This window comes from Strongylocentrotus purpuratus, unplaced genomic scaffold (genome assembly GCF_000002235.5).
Source record: "Strongylocentrotus purpuratus isolate Spur 01 unplaced genomic scaffold, Spur_5.0 spur5_scaffold_16, whole genome shotgun sequence".
Lineage (NCBI taxonomy): Eukaryota > Metazoa > Echinodermata > Echinoidea > Camarodonta > Strongylocentrotidae > Strongylocentrotus > Strongylocentrotus purpuratus.
In genome coordinates this window covers 18,313,489-18,329,633 of record NW_022145601.1, presented here as the reverse complement: position 1 = coordinate 18,329,633, position 16,145 = coordinate 18,313,489, and the positions used below count along the sequence as shown (strand labels likewise).

Genomic DNA, 16,145 nt, shown 5'->3' with positions numbered 1-16,145 from the left:
AGAGAGAGAGAGAGAGAGAGAGAGACAGAGAGACAGACAGACAGAGATCAAAACAAGGGGGAGGGGTAATCTTGCCGTCCAATAAAATTCATGAAGTTGATAAAAATCTCATTTTTACAAGCATTGCAAAAATGTGAAAGTATTTACCACCAAAATATTCGGCAGGAGTTGGCAACGTTTTAGAAAGTTAAAAATGAATTTCTTAATTATAGAGACTCTTAATTATTTCGGACATGCTCCTTGAGATGTGGTACATGTTACATAATAACTATAATTACATTATATCAATAATAGCTAACACATAAGGTCTATTTTCAAATGAATATATATATTTCATCAGACACCTTACAAAAATGTATGTACAAGGAAAGATCTTGCAGGGAGAATTTTGAGGTAAGATAGATAACGCGCAAGAGAGAGATACAGAAACAGAGAGACAGACATATCAAGACAGAGAGAAAGAGATACAGAGATACAGAGAGACAGCGAGAGAGAAAGAGAATAGAGAGAGAGAGGGGGATATATAGAGAGAGAGAGGGAGAGAGAGAGAGAGAGAGAGAGATAGGGAGAGTAAGAGAGAGAGAGAGGGAGAGAGGGAGAGAGAGAGAGAGAGAGAAAGAGAGACCCAGGCAGATATACACAGGGAGAGAAAAAGATAAAATAGACAGAATAGAGGTGGAAAGAGAGCGGAACCATGTTTTGAAGATGACCTACAATATTATTATTCATCTTCTCTCTGCGATCGTTCCCCAGACTGAATGAAGGAATCTGTTTTATCGAGAAAGTTCTTGATCTTCAGTTGCAAGTCGACGTTGTCACTTCTGTTCCACCTGGGAGAGGTTGGAAGACTCTTGGTAGGCATCTGTCTCGATCGGAGAAGTACCCTCTGGTTCAGCGTGATCGTCGACGCCAGGACGTCCGGGGACGACTTCCGACGAATGTCCAGGTTTCTGAACGTTGCCGGTTTCATCGCCAACGATTGCCGCCTCGCCATGTTTAACGATCGTTCAGTTTTATGATGGAAGGGAACGACGATGGACACATCTCCGACATCATCGTTGACATCATCGTCATCATTTTCGTGATCGTCTTCCTTGTCGGGTCGTTTTCCACTTCTAGTCTGAGCCCTGATGATTGGCAAGAATTCTGGAGCCAAGACTGACAAACTGCGGGAAATGAACGGCGCCGTCGACGAGTTCTTGTTGGCTGAGTTAATGGCGTCTATCTCGTCATTTGGCGAGTCCTGGTCTTCTTCAGCCTTGCGGATACCACCATCAACAGCCATGCCTTCGGATAACTGTCTCAAAGAAGAAATGCCACTCTGACTCTTGAAGCTAACGCGTGATGGTCGTTCATCGCCCTGACTTGAGATGGACTCAAGATCCCTCCGTGAACTACAGAGGGATCTTGACCCTACACAGTTCACCTCATCGTCTTCCACATGTAATCTCTGCTGCGAATTTCTACGACTCTGCTTCGAGGTGCTCGGTGGTCGCACAACAACATTATCATTCTCATCTATGGCCTCGGTCGACGGAAATCTACCCAGATTTGATTTGTAGGCATTGAATCGTTTAAGTGACTGTGCCAAGGCGTCATTCGCGCTGAACCGTCGACGTGTGTTGAACTTTGGAGTTGCCGGGTTCGCGGACTGCAACCGTGGCAAATGAAAGTCAGAGGCTGATGTCCTTGACGAGATGGAATCGTCGTCGTATTCTGGGCTCTCTCCGCTTGATGATGATTCCTCCCATACGTGACCCAGAGGCATCAGCCGCGCCTTGTCTTCCGGCTGTGGTGTGGGGTCACGAAGCCCTCCGGAGGTCGTCGTCGTCGATCCTGGTCTATCATACGGGCCTAGCCTCAGCGTCGAGGACTGGATATTCTGCAGAAGTTCCAGCATGTTCTCTGTCTTCCGTCGGATGTCTTTGACAGAGCGTTTCTCTCTCAGGTCCAGTTTCCCTAGCTTGGACTCGAGGAGTACTTGTTGGCCGTGGTTCTTAACCCGGGCCTGTTCCTGTCGCTGGTCCAGTTCCGTTGCGGTCAGACCCCTAGCCCAGATTGGACGATGTTTTTCCATGGTGGTGAACCGATCAGCAACTCGGGGAGAAGAGGATGAGTCTCTCCCGTTATCTCGAGGGAGAGCTGGTGGGGTTGGTCGCAGATCTGAAATGAATGGTGGGGAGAGAAAGAGAAGGGTTATTACCATAAACAGAACCAAGCAGTTGCGGCCGGCAACCAGAAGCCCCCCCCCCCCTATTGGACGGAGATTTTATTTTGTATAGGAAAGCGATAGAGAAAAAGAAAGTGAGAGCTTGAGGCAGCGTAATAAAAAGATTATACCACTCCCTCCCACCCCACCCTCCCCCACTCAATGGCCATTTTCTCTAGCAATTATTTATCGACTAAGACCGTTGCCCTCCCCTACATTTAAAATGATATTTAGGAAAGGGTGCTTATAGTATTTACTTTGACAGGTTGTGATAGAGCTGAACCCCATCTTTACTTAGCCCATACTATTTTTCATCCTCGTCGACATGTTTCAATGCAGGATAAATCATACCATAAAATCCTAAATGAAACTATAAATAATATTGATTTCGTCACCGAACTATGTGTTTGACTTCCCATCATTACAATAGCGAGATCAATCATGTAAATATCTATAGGCCTATATTAAAATGACCTTCCACCGATTGATTATTTCAAAACTATTTCTATTTCTCTTAATTGTAATTATATGATGACCTCTCTTAAATAGTATCTCAATATGTTTCACGAACCTACTCATTTATCAAAAGTGTCAATTAAAACACTTCAGCTTTATTTATAGAGCAAATATTGACCAACTAAAGAGAAAAAAAATTAACATGAGTTCACAGTCGTGTGTCTACTCCCCTATCATTGTCTTATAAAAGCACTGTAAATATATAAATCTCAAGAACAATCTTATCTGTAAATATAGCACTTAGATAATGAACTAATTTACACCTTCGATTCGAATTACGTGACGGAATGGCGAAGTAATGTCTGCTCATGATCGCATTTTGACAGGGTCAACAAGGCAAAAAGAAGGCCTCACAAGCGACAAGTCATCGTTACCGAATGCATAAGAAATATACGAAATCCAATACAACTATCAACAAATTATATTCATGCAAACAGGGCTTTGTTGTCTAATTTATGAAATAAAAAGATATCCATGAATCTTTCAAAAATCAGTGTGACTTGCCAAAATATCAGGTATTGTATTTATAACAAATGTGAATTAGAAAGAAAAGTGAAAAACACAGTAGTCATTTGTTTTGATTGGAAGAAAAAAATAACTGATAGAATAGTGGAAATTTAAACACAAATTGCTTGAACAAAAAAAACTATTTACTAATCATGATGATGATGAAATTCAGTGTCCGATAAGTGAGACAGATAGAGTGGAGTAGAGAGAGAGAGAGAGAGAGAGAGAAAGATAAGGAGATACAGAAAAAGAGACAGAGAGAGAGAAAAAAGAGAGACATACTGTAGACAGCCAGGGAGATACAGAGAGAGAGAGAGAGAGATACAGACAGAGAGAGATACAGAGTGGGAGAGAGAGAGATACATAGTGGGAGAGAGAGAGAGAGAGAGATATTTTTTTCCTTTTTTTTGGGGGGGGGGGATGTCTGCAGTACAGATGGGGCAATGGACTTTGAATACATGTACATGAACATTTTGTTCACCGGCATTATACATGTAATCTGCACACAAAGGACATGCAATCATTGCTTTATTTTTTTCTGAACAAACAAAACTCGTTTAGAAATTGCTGATGGAACTCTACCAATCAAGCAATTCAATGTCCAGATAATTAATATGTAGTCTTTTCCAAATTGATTTCATGGCCTTTTATTTTTATTGACTAGTCATACATTTTTTTGAATAATAAGATTTCAAGATGTGTTCCTCAGTTGACGCTTTGTGTCTAGACAAAAATTGTCTAGAAATTGCTGATGGAACTCTACCAATCAAGCACTTCTATGTCCAGATAATTAATATGTAGTCTTTTCCAAATTGATTTCATGGCTTTTTATTTTTATTGACTAGTCATACATTTTTTTGAATAATAAGATTTCAAGATGTGTTCCTCAGTTGACGCTTTGTGTCTTGTAACTTGACATTAAATTCGATACTATAATATGAGACGAGTAACATGTCTTCTATTCCAATTAATTCAGCTTTTATTCATGTAGTTTTATCGTTATTTAATAAAGCTCACAATGTACCTCCTTATCCTTAATTACATTCATCGAGATAAGCATAAGAGAATGATTTTTGAAAGACAGAACGTCCTGTCGGGTGCTCGCCATTTTGTTGGTTAGGCGTGTAGAAGGATTGAACGGATTTCAGGACCACTTAGAAATCCTATTAAAAAGGCATCGTTTAACAATGTCAAATCTGAAATTCATGGCCCTACGTGTTATCAGTGTCTGTGATATGGTGTAATATTGAAGCCCTAAAAAAAAAAAAAAAAAAATCGCGCTTCAAAATGATCAAGAAGTGCCTCAAAAAAGTAAAAATATTTGAATAACCGATTCTACCATACTCGTTTTCCCCAATAGACTGCAGTGTTATGAAAACCGTTGAACGCAAAATTTGGTTTCGATTTCCAATCATCAATGTCTTGATAATCAGACAGGCGATCGGCTTGTAAAAGTCATGGGGTTTCTGACTGACCTAAAGGCTTATAATTATCATTGCAGCATGAGCTAAATCCAGGATTTTGTTTCAGAATCTGAGACAAAGTGAACGGATCCTTTTAAAGGAAGTGTGTCGACAGTTTGCATGTGCAGCAGGTCATAGTTCACTGACACCGGACTTGATGGAATTACCATTAATTAGTCGCACACAGCAAACCCATAGTTCCATCAAAAGATCCCCCTCCTAACCAGGCGCGTACGCAGGGTGGGGGTGGGGAGGGGGTGGGGGTCGACCCCCTCAATTTTGTATGTGTGTGTTTTGGAGGAAAACCTACCCCTCAATTGTTTTTAATTAAAAAAAGGTGACCCTAATGACCCCCCCCCCCACCAACTGAACGAAATATCGGTCGGCCAAATTTTTGGAATAAAAAATAATATAAAAATGTGCTCTTACCCCCCCCCCCCCCACCCCCGCTAATTCAGCGGCTGGCTGAGTCGTTGCGAAATTTTCGGCGCGATTTTCACATTTAAACCCCCCCCCCCTCGAAAAAAATCCTGCGTACCCCCTGCTCCCAATCCCCCCCCCCCCCCAGTCTAATAATAAGGCGCCGGTTGATCATAGATCTGAAAGCTAATCCTGGATGATTGACAACTTCTGTTATTATATTATGTTAACACCCGAATGGCGTCGAATTCCCCATGAGAGCCCACTACTATGTGTTTTTAAAGTGTTTAAATAGTGTTTTACAAACATACTGTACATAATAATTGTTTTCCATACTAACCGATGTAATCGTACTATGCCATACTATTTCTTTATGTATTTTTGTGCATATCTTCTTTGTTTTGAAACGCTCCAGAGGTTATGTTTTCAACTGTGTTCCATCCTTATCATGGTTCTAACAGGCCAATCGAATAAAAATAAAAATCGTTGTAACAGGCCATTAAAACGATATCATGTTTTATCTTTAACCATTGCTCATCGTGTATATATAACTGCAATACCACGACCTGAATGACAAACCTTACCCTCAAAATGATGGGAATATTCTGTAGCATATAGCTTTAATCTGTTTAATTAATTTCATCTCAGACTATATCTGGGGTCATCATACTAATATCTTACAAATATTGACTTTATTATTAGTAAGCGATAAAAAGTCATTGAATTGCAGCAAAATTATTTTGAAGAGGGAGCACCCGTTACTTCCAGTGGCAATCTAGCTATTAATTTCCTATTAGACTCCAAAGTACAACGCGTGTCGTTCAAGTCAAATTGTATCACGGATGATTATAAATCAACTAAGATTAATTAATCATTGTCTAAATACTGATACCAATATGACGAGGTAATTTTGTACGTGGCAAAAAGTGATTTCTTATTCAAAAAAAGATTTGTATTATTATTTTCTTTGTCTTGTTGGTGACATGCACAAAACGGCACATGCACCTCTCGTTAAAGGTTGACAAGTTCAATTTATGTTACTACCATCATTGCCTGAACAACTTTGCTGTAAAAATTGAAGAACTGAAGATAGTTTTTTCATTCTCTAGATGAGGGCGTTTTTTTTTAATCCGTCAAGGTTTATTTTCAGCTCAGTTTTCTCCTGGCTTAAGCCTACAAGATTTAGGATAAACAAACTGGTATTATTATTAAAGGTTCTATGTCCCATTTGCAGGCCAAACAAATGAAGAGGTTAAATTCCAACGGCATTTAGAACTTCCCTAAAAAAGGGGGAGCTTGAAAATGTCTTTAAGTGGCAAAGTAATGAATATTAGTTGTCGAATCGACTTAGGAGCTATAGAGCCAGTAAGTAATAGTCTTGATTTTCAGACCATTGTACCGAATGGTCGTACGTTTTATGCAGCGCAAAGATTCAATCAGTTTAATTTGGGCCATTACAAGAAGTGGATTATTGATGTAGACAAAAGCTCATGTACCCTTTACAGCTCATTTTATGTATGTTGTTACGAAAGAAGAAAAAAGCCAGTCAGTCACTCAATAGTGTCTGACAGTGAAGTCTAGCAAGTAAACGGGTTTCCTTGCCTTAAACTGAATATTAGGACACTGCAAACGTTTAAATTTCACAGATAGGGCATACATGACATATTCATAATTCCTACAAAGTTCTACAGAATTTGAGGTTGGCTGCAAAAGGGACATAGTATCTTTAAAAAGGTATAAAACTATAAAAAAAAAAAAAAAAAAAAAAAAAAAAAAACAACCTTACAATAATGAGGGGGGGGGGGGGAATCAACCGACTCTAGCTCTTGCACACATATTCGTCCCAGGGAATGCTTAAAGCTCGTCTGAGCCAGTTTGACAAGGGGGATTAGACCACCTAGCGTGGTCACTGACAGATGGTTATCTCATCAACTCAGCTCTCAATAATATTAATAAAGAAAAAGAGGTTCATGGGGGACCAACATGCACCGCTTATAGGCATTGTTTTCTATAAAGAGGGTGCAAGTAGCTACAAGTAGTGCAGTGGGGATTTAAGTCGCCTACAAAATGTTATCATTATCATAACTTCAGCAAAGATGTCCTGGGCGCTGAAAGTATTCACGGAATAACTTCCCACCCAGTAATAACATAACAAATTAACAACGACTACGGAAACAACACCAACAATAACAAAAATGATCTATAATTTGTAATAATCAGTAAAGTTGTTGATGATGATGATGATGAGGATGATGATGATGCTGCTAATGATGATGATGTTGATAATAATAATGATAATAATGTAATGATAATAACAACAATGAGGATAATAATAAAACATTTAATCTCTGCACTCCATTGTATTAATTTGAAGTTTGAAGTGTGAGTCGTATAATCGGATAAGTCGGTAACAAAATAAAACAGATAAATAAATACAGATATATAATGATTATTTAATGAATTTGGCATATAATATAGATATGACATGCAAAATGAGAGTGTGAAATGTAAGGAGCCTATAAATAACATCTTGATACAGAACAATTCAGTACTATTCCCACCCGTCTATCTATCTATCTTGATTAAACCTCCTTAACGACAAGCACCTTCGGGATCATACAGTACCTGCACAACACAACATATTTTCACGTTCAGTGTGCTTTTAGATGATGAGATACGACTTGAGATCAATAGGTTCAGCTCTGCGTATTTTTCAAATGATTTCCGCCCCGCGGCATGGAAATTTAACTACACAATTTAATACATGATGCACTTTAACCTTATATATGTTTGGTATAATGTACAGTTATTTATCACAAATCACAAGAGAATATGATAGTTGAAGAACTACATAAAGAACAAACATTACTGCACGGCACAGACCGAGGCCTATGAACATGATGTATATATTTCTTACTTATTGTTTGAATGAACATATTGTTTCTACTCCTTTCTTATTGTTTGATAATTATTGCATGTATATTTCATTGGATCGGGCATTAATACTGCGGCATGGAAATTTAACTACACAATTTAATACATGATGCACTTTAACCTTATATATGTTTGGTATAATGTACAGTTATTTATCACAAATCACAAGAGAATATGATAGTTGAAGAACTACATAAAGAACAAACATTACTGCACGGCACAGACCGAGGCCTATGAACATGATGTATATATTCTTACTTATTGTTTGAATGAACATATTGTTTCTACTCCTTTCTTATTGTTTGATAATTATTGCATGTATATTTCATTGGATCGGGCATTAATACTGTTTTACTAAATATTATCATTTGGTTACAGTAATGCTTTAGATGGTGCCAGAAGTGAAGTATTTTAAATCAATATGCATATTGATGCAAATTCCATAACTTAAAATATGGATATTACACAACGTAAAATAGCTAAATATTTGTAAAAGACTGAAGTAGACTACACATTTCGAAGAGACATTATGTAAAACAAATGTTTAGATATATACTTAGGTGGCACTGTTTTATTTGTATGTGATAACAAATTGAAAATTCAAAAAAAAGTTTTGTAACGAATTTTGTTGGGTAAAGACTGGGGAAAAAAAACTTTCGCTGTGGATTGGTATCCCTTGAGAGAGATTTATAGTAGCATATGCCTATCAGTTAATTGAAGTGTTAATTTTTTTAAAAAACGTATCTGTTTGATTCGGCATAAAGCTAATTGTTCTGTCATTCGTTAATGTTCTATCTTACTTCTGTTCCTTTGTTTATAAACGCAGATGCTTTTATGAGATCTCTTTTTTGTTTTTGTTTCACAAGTGCACCCTGATCATTGGATTTTAAGTTGATTCGGTGCCTTAAAAATCTCAGATATTATTCATATTTATTAATAATAAAAGTAGTAATGTTTCTTATTGTTAAGAGGGAAAATAAATCTTGCGTGGAGTTAAAATATTATTATGTCAAGTAACCATTTCTAACATAATACGTGTGAAAATGGATACTGATTGAAAACTATTTCCTCTATACTCAATTTAATTAAATGATTAGGAACAGTATTTCTAAATTTTGGTTTAAAGCTTATCTGCCGTAGTTTACAGGAGGGATTAGACCGCTCTGCAAGGTCACTGGACATGTGGTTATCTAATTAACTCAGCTCTCAGTTAACATAAGAAAAAGAGGATCATGGGGGACTAATGGTCACCGATTAGGCATTGTTTGTTATATAGAGGGCGCAAGTAGCTACCAGTAGTGCAGTGGGCCTTTAAGATGGAAGAGACATTTTAATGATAACTATTATATAGAACAAACCGTAATGCATTAACGTGACTCGGTAACACTGTTGAAGGTGGATGAAAAAAAAACTGCGTAATTTCGTTATGAAATGTTACTTATTATATTCCTTCTACTATTCTAGCCCTCTAACATGAACAAATCCTGAAAAATTATCAAACCACAAAGATATCTATGGTTTTCTTTATAGGCGTCACTGTGCGACACTCTCTTACAGTAAATTCTCCCAACCATTTTTGAATTTTCCCAACCGTTTTTCAATGGAAATAAGACATAAAACAACCTTTTAAAAATACTTCAACACTTAAATGTCTGAAATGGTATATAGAGCAAATTCATTGCTTTGTGACGATTTCCATTCACCTAAAATGTAATTAAATTGCAATAATATCGTTGGGAGAATTGAGGATTCGATCATATTAGTTTCCCCCAATTTGTATCATTAATAATGGTCCGTTTTCACTCGAACTTTCAGATTATCTTTAATTGTACACCAACCATTGAAGTCACTACCTGCTTTAAGCACCATTTTTTCTCATCTGAACAATGCTACCAAGTCCCTTTAATCGTAGACTTAATCTAACATGCCAAATTCACTCCTTTTCATTTGTTGTAGGGATGGTACGTCGCATATATTAAAATTATTTTGCAAAGTAGTTATACATTAATCGTTTATGTCATTATTCTTTCATTCTTACACCTATGAAAAAAGCTTAACATCTATCATTGAGAATTCAGTTGATTTATGCCTTCATAGGAACGAACAAATGACCAGATATCCGAACGAAATAAGGAATAAAAGGAATACAACTGAATCCCGGGAACTGAATACAGAAATCAAAATCTAAATACTCTTTCCAGAAAAATATGTCTTTAGTTGAAGCAGATAATAGTCGGCTCTTTGAATGAAGTCACAACAAGTTGTCCATTAAATATGATACAGATAATTCGATCGTGCAAAAATGGCTGACACAAAATTGTAGGTCATCCTTACCTTTTCGATCATCAACATATTCATATCGATCCCGCATGATCTTATTAAAGGTGATCACAATTTGACATCAAACCGTTTCGATAAATAACATAAAATGTGTCCTGTTGAGCTCAAATGAGCGATACTCCTAAATCTCGTTTTCCTAGATTTTACGGTTTGTGATTGACGTTTGTAACGTTGAGTCCCGACATTTCGACACGGATGTCTAGTCTTTCAAACAATATTTTCGTTTAATATGCATTGCGTGATGTCTGAGGCGCGGCACGAAACCAGTTTGAGCAGCGACCCTAATTTGAGCGTGCCGACTAGTGACCTCTTCACACGATTTTTCGTTGTCAAAGTTATAGCCATGTTCGTAAATATACATGTAAACCCTGTATATACATTGTAGCAAAAAATGTGTTTAAACATTTCACTTGGTAAAATTTGTTTGAGAGAGTTTTCAACGGGGGGGGGGGGGGATATCATACAAATGATTGTAGATTATTATGTTATCATTTGAATGAACGTGAGCGAGAAGATTTGGCGAGAGAGAGAAAGAGAGAGAGAGAGAGAGAGAGAGAGAAGTGAAAGAGTTCCTTCCGCAACCAAACAAAAGGGGGGGGGGGGGGGATGAAGAAGACAACAATTGTGAAAATCAGAAATTATAAAAGCCTTTCGCCCATTAGTACTAGAATGCCAAGGGGGTTACATAGCAGTGATGTGGTATTGTTAGTAGGCGTTACTATAAGCACAGACACGCAAATATGTTTTGTTATGAACGATCTTTTTATAAACCCTATAGTGAAAATAGACAAGACAAAAGTGAGTTGAATGCTGTGTTAAAAAAAAAGATTCTTTGATTGAAAGCAAAGGAGGTCTATGAATCTTAAACATGAAGGTCGTGTAGTCATAAAGAAAATGTTATTTATTCATACCAATCGGTGGTTATTCATGTTTGTTGTCGGCTCTGAATTAATGATGAATAACTTGTCCCTTTCTTCGCATGATACTATACCATTTAAAAATAATGTTTATGATGAATTTACTGGATACAATCCTTTCAACAGCTAAACATAGTAAAGTTTTTGTAAAAAATATACAAGCATTTCGTTAAATCTGCAAATGTTTAGAATTGTTTAGCAATTTACTTGTAGAAAGAGCTTTAAATTAGAAGGATGATTCTGCTTCATTTATATTATTTAAAATTTTAATTTTAACGTAAAAGGATAAATAATTTGCAAAATGGCGTCACAACATACATGTAAACAGTATTGGAAAAAGACAGTTGGGTGGATTTACAAAGTAAAACTATATATTACAGAAATTTAATTTAATAAAATTATATATTTTTGTGAGTGAATTATTAGAAACTGATCCATGAATTTGAAAGGCCTCTAGCTCTCTTCTTAGTTTGAAACATATTCTTCTTTTCAGACTGTTAAAAAACAAAATGGAAAAGATAGAAGAGTAAACCGTTAAGGAAAAAAAGAGTACAGACAATATAAAGAAAAGGAAGTGAGTGAAAAAGAAAGGAAAAGATAGGAAAATGAAAAAAGAAAGAAAAGAAATTAGAATAAAATAGAGGAAAAGGAAAAGGAAAGAAGAGAAAAGAAAAGAACAAAAAGGAAAAGGAAAGACAGGGATATAAAATGAAATGAATTAAAAGAAAGATTAAAGAAAAGAATAGAAAATAATAGAAAAAGAAAAGAAAAGGAAAGGAAAAAAAAAACAAGAGAGAAAAGGAAAGAAAAGAAAAGAAAAGAATAAAAAAAGAAAAAAAGGTAATAAAGAAAAAGACATTAATAGAAAAGGAATTGAAAGAAAAAAAAAAAAAGAGAAGAAAAAACAAGAGTAGAGAGGAAAAAATGAATTAACAAAAGAAGAAGAAAAGAATAAAAAAGAAAAGGAGAGAGAGAGAGAGAAACGAAAAAAATAGCCGTCCATTGTGTGTTACTCGGCCAGCAGGCCTATTGCCTCCGTCGGTTTGTTTGTTTTGGAGATAACGACTCTTTTAGAATCATATCAATATTTGATTAGTTTGATCTAAAACAAACCCGTCGCAAATATAATCGTAGGTTATCTGTTATACCTTTTTGTGACGTCGACGCTTCTTTGGAGAGAATGATCTATCAATAAGGAATATAAATTTAGTTTTGCGGAAACGGAAACAGAAACCTATTTTTGTTGTAATACTGATACACATTTTAAAATGCGTTCTATTATGGAGTTTTGCAGGTTGTCACAGATGAAATCACCTGCTGGAAGTCAGAACGGCATCAACTTATAAGATATTACACAGAGTTAACGCCCTTCTGGCTCTAAGCTGACGAAATTGTAGGTCATGCTACCACGGTCCGCGTGGGCGCCTCAAAGGGATTCTATCTTTACTCGATAGCTCGCGTGTGAGCTATACAACCACATAATGGTTACCGGATGGGCAAACCCAATACAATGCCGTTGAACTTGGAGTCTATATTTAACACGAATTTCGAATTTCAAATAGAAATTCACCACAATTGTCACAATTAATGAAAATTGTCTAAATATATCATGCACTTCACATACATTGTTTGTTTTACCTCAAAGGAGTTAAAACCTTCGAAGACAATGCAGTTCCCCATTGTGTCCGTGTAAATATAGCTTTGAAAACGAACGCAGCAATAACGGTTTTCGTGCGTGTCGCGTTGCTAGGATCGAGTTGTATGTAACCATTACAATCTTAGGACAACATTAATTATTATTACTTATTCTAAGGGAGTATTATTGGACCTGTTCGACGGGATGACACTTGTTCTCTTCGTATAGTATGACTCATCTTTCGAGCTGTCGTGGTATAGAGGTTCATTCACTTGACTCTCACTCCAAGGGTTGAGGGTTCGAATCCTAGCCCGGAATCAACGTCATTCGGTGAGACAATAATCCACATTTGCCTCTCTCCTAATGATGTGGCTACCCATAGGACACATTTATTATAATTTATTATTGTCATGTATAGATAGCACGATCATCAGTGACATAACTAGAGCTAGGGGGCAAGAGGAAACTCCCCTTTAATTGAACGGCGAATCCCCCGGCCCTTCCCCCCCCCCAAAAGAATTATATAGGGAAAGTGCGAAAATTTGATCAAGGATGATGCGACCACCCCATCTAAAAATCCCCTCTTTCCCTCTCCCGGTGGCCTTTAATTCTCGCCCAATTCTACCATTTTGATAATGGCGGGACCGCCTACGCTGTGCTTCTGATGAAGAGTATGATGACAACATTTTAATAGTTTGAAGTATAGGGGGGGGGGGGGGAGAGGAGCTACCTATATTTAAAATTGTTTTGAGAATTCATATCTCAAACAAACATTTAAGTGACCCTAATATGGAATAGATAAATCTGGGATTATTGAAACATCTTCTTTTTTTTTGGGGGGGGGGGGGAGGAGTAGTGTCTGATTGATCGTCAGTCTACATGTTGTTCATTGTATACCGTTTCTAATCGTCATTCCTGAAATACAACATGCAATATTGATGTAAATACATGTCCCGATAAAACAGTTAGGTCCTATTGCAATGCTATATGTGATGTTTCTCTATAAAAGATAGAATCTAGAGAAGGGCACAAAATTCTACCTAAATCTATTTATTTATTTTATTTCCAGGCAAGATGATAACAATACATAGAAAACATCACAGGGTTGACAAAATGATATAACATTAACAGTACGATATTTAGCATCAGCCAATGCCTGGGGATCACCTAAAAGAATTGTAAAATTCTGTCGAGAGTCTCTCCACATTGGCTGGTGCATATATAAAACAATATATACAGATAAGGTAAACATAATTATACATGAATGTCTACCTAAAATTGACCCTCATATTAGGCACATGTGAGGGTGATCAAATACTTTTATGTAATACAATAATTAATTTTAAAAAAAATTAACGCAACGCACCTGTACATCGCTCGACTTGGGAGTATATGCCACCCTCTGGCAAATTTAAGAAACTGTGCATTATTAGAAAAATGTTTTTCTTGCCAGGCCTCGTAGATAAGCTAGGAAAATAATTTATTTGGATCCCCCTTACCTCTCCCAGAAGTAGTATATATACCCGCTCCCCTTTGGCAAATTTAACAAACTGATTATTATTTTGAAAATTTGTGTTTTTCCTGTCTGGCCTTATAGTTCAGAAAATGTTACTGTTATTCCCTTTTTATTCTTCTAGTGATTGTGGGCAATTATGATATTTGGAGACATGCAAGGGGGATGAAAACAAGAAATATATGTATTTACAAGCTACTTTTTAGCTAGTGCTCAAAATCAGTAAAACATCAAATGTAACAGTTGTCACATTTTTGTGAGCAAAGTCGAATAGTTAATGATGAGTCTGAAAATAATGAACACGTTATACTTACTGTTTTGTTTGTATCCTTAATTACGTCTGTTTTCAGGTAAAACATTTTATCCAACTCTACTTAATAATCCAACTGTCGAGGTTCCATGGCAAAAATGCATCTCAATTTGTTAACCTTCTTCGGAATCAGTTAAAGTAAAAGAAATCAAAGATTTAATTGTTCCATATCATCAATATTCAGTTTTGAACAATCCATCAAACAGAATTATGAAAACTGTCGAACGAAAATAGCAGCCACCTTAATCATCAAAGTCAAGTTCGACTCTTGATCGTTCACCGTGGTTCGCGAGCGAATTCTGGGAACAAGTCCCTCGGACCGCCATCACAATAAATATAACATGTAGTCTCTATATAAAGAAAAGGCAGTACTCGGTACTTTTATTCAGCGCTTTTAACGAAATACACTCCTTAATCAAAGGAAGAAAATAAAGCCTTAAACAAAGCTTACGAAAACCACGCGCGATTTAACACCATTCACGCTAAATTGCTCAAGAACAGGCAATACAATATCACTCGTTGACTTGTTCCTAAGTATAGCCGTTCTATTGTGCTCTACTTTTTTCAAACATGAAATTTAGTCAAGCGTTTATAATTAGTTGTTAAATAGTTGGACACAATGGTAAAGTCGGTTTGGTATTCATAACCTAGGCTATATACATCTTACAAAACAGCAGTTTGTAATGAAGCTAAAAGAGAATACGGACCTACGGCGCCTGACCAATGACTTGTCAGAATTGGGGTGGTGGTGGGGAGGGGGGGGGGGGGGGGGGTGAGGAGAACGAAAGTAAATCCTGATGCAATTACTGTGATCCATAATGATGTCAGAGGTTCTGTTAGACCATAGACCTACCACCAGGTCTATGGTTAGACCTAGCTGCTAAAATAGACCCTTCATGAACCTGCTTTTTTTTGGGGGGGGGGGGGGGGGGGTCTATGCCTATTTTTAGCAGTTACGAGGGATTTCAACAAATTTTTGGCCACTTTCAATTATTTTAAAGTTTATCTGCCATAGTTTACAGGAGGGATTAGACCGCCCTACAAGGTCACTGGACATGTGGTTATCTCATCAACTCAGCTCTAAGTTAACATAAGAAAAAGAGGATCATGGGGACCAATGGTCACCGATTAAGCATTGTTTGTTATATAGAGGGCGCAAGTAGCTACAAGTAGTGCAGTGGGCCTTTAATAAAAAAATAAAGTATAGGCCATTATAATGATAATAGATAATAAAAACGGTGATTATAAAAAGTGTAAATTTGTCCGCGGCACTCATATAGGGATGTGGTGGGGTCCCGCCCCGCCCCCTCCCGGTCCGGGGTCAGAGGGACCGCATGCGTGTTCCCCAAATACCCGGCAAAGGGGTACTTTTTCGCAAAG

General features: G+C 37.1%; 1 protein-coding gene across 1 annotated transcript; it reads right to left on the bottom strand.

The window, feature by feature from the left end:
• Positions 1-605: 605 nt before the first annotated feature.
• LOC100893447 lies at positions 606-15,073 on the bottom strand. The gene is made up of 2 exons (XM_003726384.3): positions 14,770-15,073; positions 606-2,163 (listed from the first exon to the last, which is right to left on the bottom strand). The coding sequence occupies exon 2, from the start codon at positions 2,075-2,077 to the stop codon at positions 722-724; it is 1,356 nt and encodes a 451-aa protein (XP_003726432.1). The 5' UTR covers positions 2,078-2,163; positions 14,770-15,073; the 3' UTR covers positions 606-721.
• Between the last annotated feature and the right edge of the window lie 1,072 nt (positions 15,074-16,145).

Excerpts from the sequence above, each read along its gene's own strand:
- LOC100893447 (XM_003726384.3), bottom strand. The coding sequence starts at position 2,077 with ATGGAAAAACATCGTCCAATCTGGGCTAGGGGTCTGACCGCAACGGAA.